This window comes from Osmerus eperlanus, chromosome 23, assembly GCF_963692335.1.
Source record: "Osmerus eperlanus chromosome 23, fOsmEpe2.1, whole genome shotgun sequence".
Classification (NCBI taxonomy): domain Eukaryota; kingdom Metazoa; phylum Chordata; class Actinopteri; order Osmeriformes; family Osmeridae; genus Osmerus; species Osmerus eperlanus.
The window spans coordinates 5,502,749-5,506,207 of NC_085040.1; the positions used below are offsets into that span (position 1 = coordinate 5,502,749).

General features: G+C 51.5%; 1 protein-coding gene across 1 annotated transcript in view; it reads right to left on the minus strand.

Annotated features, from left to right (window-relative positions):
* Window positions 1-856, minus strand: part of sorcs2 (sortilin-related VPS10 domain containing receptor 2) — a 32,846-nt gene extending 31,990 nt beyond the window's left edge. The window contains exons 1-2 of the mRNA XM_062449989.1: window positions 773-856; window positions 368-433 (exon numbers count right to left, since the gene is read on the minus strand). Coding sequence (XP_062305973.1) covers window positions 368-433; window positions 773-856 — 150 coding nt within the window. The remainder of the gene's footprint in view (window positions 1-367; window positions 434-772) is intronic.
* Window positions 857-3,459: the final 2,603 nt, after the last annotated feature.

Below are 3,459 nucleotides of genomic sequence, written 5' to 3' on the forward strand. Positions count from 1 at the left end.
GAGGAGAAAACCACCACGACAACCGCCACAGGACGCCCTCCGCACTCATCAACATCTGCCGGATCAGGCAGAGAGGGGAGACCCCCCACTGTGCACACACACGCACACCGATGAAGCGACATTGTAAAGGTCTCAAGTTTGACTCGCACCTAAGATGGAGGAAGGAGCTGCAACGGTTTTCTGTGAATGACGACCGTCGTCCTGAACATTGAGAAGGAAAGAGGGCGAGGGGGGGGGGGGGGAGATAAAAGCCAGCAGGACTGTGCCACCCTAACGCTAAAAAAAGCCATGGGTCTCGGGTGCTGCTTCTGCGTGGCTCTGGGGGGAGCGCATCCTCCGTCTTGTATCCCCTCTTCACAAAGCCCACCCTCCAGCAACCGCTCCACTGCCTCCATCTTGGCTCCAACACCTCCATCTTGGCTCCGGTCTCAGCCTGGGGTGTGAGAGCCAACGGTGTTTTATCACCTCACAGCTCGGTGTTGTTCAACACGCTCGCAGGAATTTGTAATAAATAAAACGGGCATGTTTTTGATTCAAACTTCCACTTGTCCTTGACAACAACAAAAAGACAGGGTGCTAAAAAGACTCTCGGTTCATTTGTGTAATTGCATTAAAAGCGCTCTCGTCTTCTCACCGAGGCGTCTGAATTATAATGTCGGAGAGGAAAAAAAGACAAATCTGCTGACGGGCAGCCATTTTGAATCATGAAGGGGGGGGGGGGGAAGCAATAAGATAAGAGACTTCCTGGCCCGCTGTCAAGCAGTGACATCACTTGATGTGATCCCGCGATGCCTCGCATCAGTCCCGGCGGGTCGTTAAAGGCGGACGGACGAGCGGAGAGGATCAGGCGTGTCATCTTGATGGACGGCGCGCCAAAGTGGTTTAATAACGTGCGGAAGCGGGGCAGCGTTTAACAGGCGTTAGCACCCTTAAAGTCATGAATACACAATCTTCCGTCCGCGCGCAAGTCGGCGCACATCCGTCGGACACGAAAGGGTAGAGGAGGGGAAGGTCACCATTTTATAAATCCGACAAGAAGAGGAAGGGAAAACGACGAGAGAGAGAGAGAGCGAACAGAAGAGAAGGGGAAAACGACGAGAGAGAGAGAGAGCGAACAGAAGAGAAGGGAAAACGACGAGAGAGAGAGAGAGAGAGAGAGAGAGACAGAACGGAAGTCACAACGTTAAGTGAGTTCCCCTGTGGTACCGAAGTGTTTCTCAATTTGAACCTGCAGCCTCCGGGACTGTGGCACGCCCGCTCGCACACACACACACACCAGGACTCGGATCATCAACCCACACTCTTCAGACAGCCAATTAAGAGCTCTCCTCTCTACGCTAGTCCCTCTCCCCCTCCCCCCCCCCCATCTTCCCTCTTCAGGTGCTCCTGCCCGGCTGTTGTCACATCTTTCCAATCCTTCCATTCTAAAGAGCCAAATGTACGAGACAAAAGGATTGTGTCAGAGCAAAACAATGTTTTCATTTCAATTATAGAAACGGATGTCTCTCTTCTCCATTTCTCACCACTTTTTCTGCCACGCAAATACACGCACGCACACACACACACACACACACATCACAGTATCAAACGGACGTGTGTGGGTTTGACACCGAATCAGTGAGATGAACTCATCTCACCTTTACTAAACAAACAACACCCAATATGTGAACAACAACACTCTGCATCCCACTGCACTCTGCATCCCACTGCAAAATTGGTTGCAGTGTCTGCCCATCTGAACCACCTGTGTCACTGTGTGTGTGTGTGTGTGTGTATGTCACAGACAAGTACATCTGTTCACCCCCATGGGGGCTCTCGTCAGACTAATGCCACGAGAGAGAGAGAGAGAGAGAGAGAGAGAGAGAGAGAGAGAGAGAGAGAGAGAGAGAGACACACAGACACGTCACTGAGTCAGAATGAGAAGGTTACCGTTCCAAAGGCACCATGCTGGTAGTGTGTGTAGGATTGGGGAACCGGTCTGACATGTTCTAGCTGTTGTGTTCCATTGTTTGTTGTTTATGCTGCTGCTGTTGCCTCTTTGATCCTTTACATATCTGAGGTGTTAGATGTACTTTTAGATATCTACCCAGGTGGGAATGAACAGGAATTTGTGGAGGGTGTGTGTGTGTGCGTACGTGTGTGTGTGCGTGCGTGTGTGTGTGTGTATGCATCTCTCAGGGCTTGAGCACGTAGCGTGCAAGTCCAGTTGTCCCAAAGCTCCCCAATCAAACTCGCCCTACCAGACACAGCGTTAGTGTGAATTCCGTCACACAAAACGTTGTGGGTGGACACACGAATGTGTGTGTGCATGTTACTGCTCCCTGCATGTGTGTCACTCTGTATGAACAGTACAGGAGCCTTCTTCTTCTACTAGTGGAGTGGCAAGTAATCAAATCAGAGTAGCCCCGCCTCATCAATGACTCATCCCTCGCTTTTATGAACGAGTTTGGTGAAACATGGCCAAACACAAAATCAAACACAGGCTGGACGGCGAGCAACACATCAATTACGCCTCGCCTGTGTGGTTAAAATAAACACAATCAAAATGGCCGCCGCAATAAAAAAAAAACTGCGTGTTGGAAGCTGCGTACAGCGAGAGAGGAAGGAAGAACTCTGGTTCAGTGAGTCAGAGAGCCCCTCCTAGGTGCCCTTTTTACAAGAGCTCTGCTCAAACTTACTTAACCCACTGTGGCATACCGAGATACTCTCCAGTCTCACCACCACTCACAGACACACACGCACAATGACAGAGTCATACCCCTCTACTTCAGACACACACATACACTTTACGACCTTTGTTGCCTGAGGGTGGATAGTGGGGGGGGGGGGGGGGGGTTCTACAAGCCCATGTGGTGGTGTCTGTCTGCATTAGGCTCAGCGAAGGGGCACAGGGGCGAACAGGGGAGGGTCACGGCGAGGTAAGCAGACTCCGTCTCGTACAAGGGGGAGGTCGTCTGGGACCTGCCTGTGGCTTTGACCTCTCGGGGAGCCCAGGGCTGCCTGGGAGCGGCCGTGGGGTTCCCTCCCTCTCCAGGCCTCGGCTTTGCCTGGTCTCTCTCCAGCTGCAGCCTCTCTGTTGTCTACCTGCCGTCATTCTCTCGGGACCCTTAATGTTCCGTGTCTGGGTACGGGATGCCGAGGGTTTTTTTTTGTTATTGTCGACGTGTTCCTCCGAACCTCCCCTCTCTCTCTAACTCCCATTGTAAGTCTTTATCCATCCTCCCCCTCTCTGCCTCGCTTAAGTGCATACCAGGGCTCTGGTATTGCTACAATCACAGCAGGAAAAGTCCCCTTCTCTTGCTTCAGAAGTAATATAACCCCGTCTATACCAGAGGATAGAAAAAAAATGAGATTGAGTGGCTGGGGTAAAAAAGAGAAGGTTTGATAGCTCAATCTCTTATGGTGACAGGGGGGTTAAAAGGGGGCATGTCAGCACTCAACACACCTGACCTTACTGTC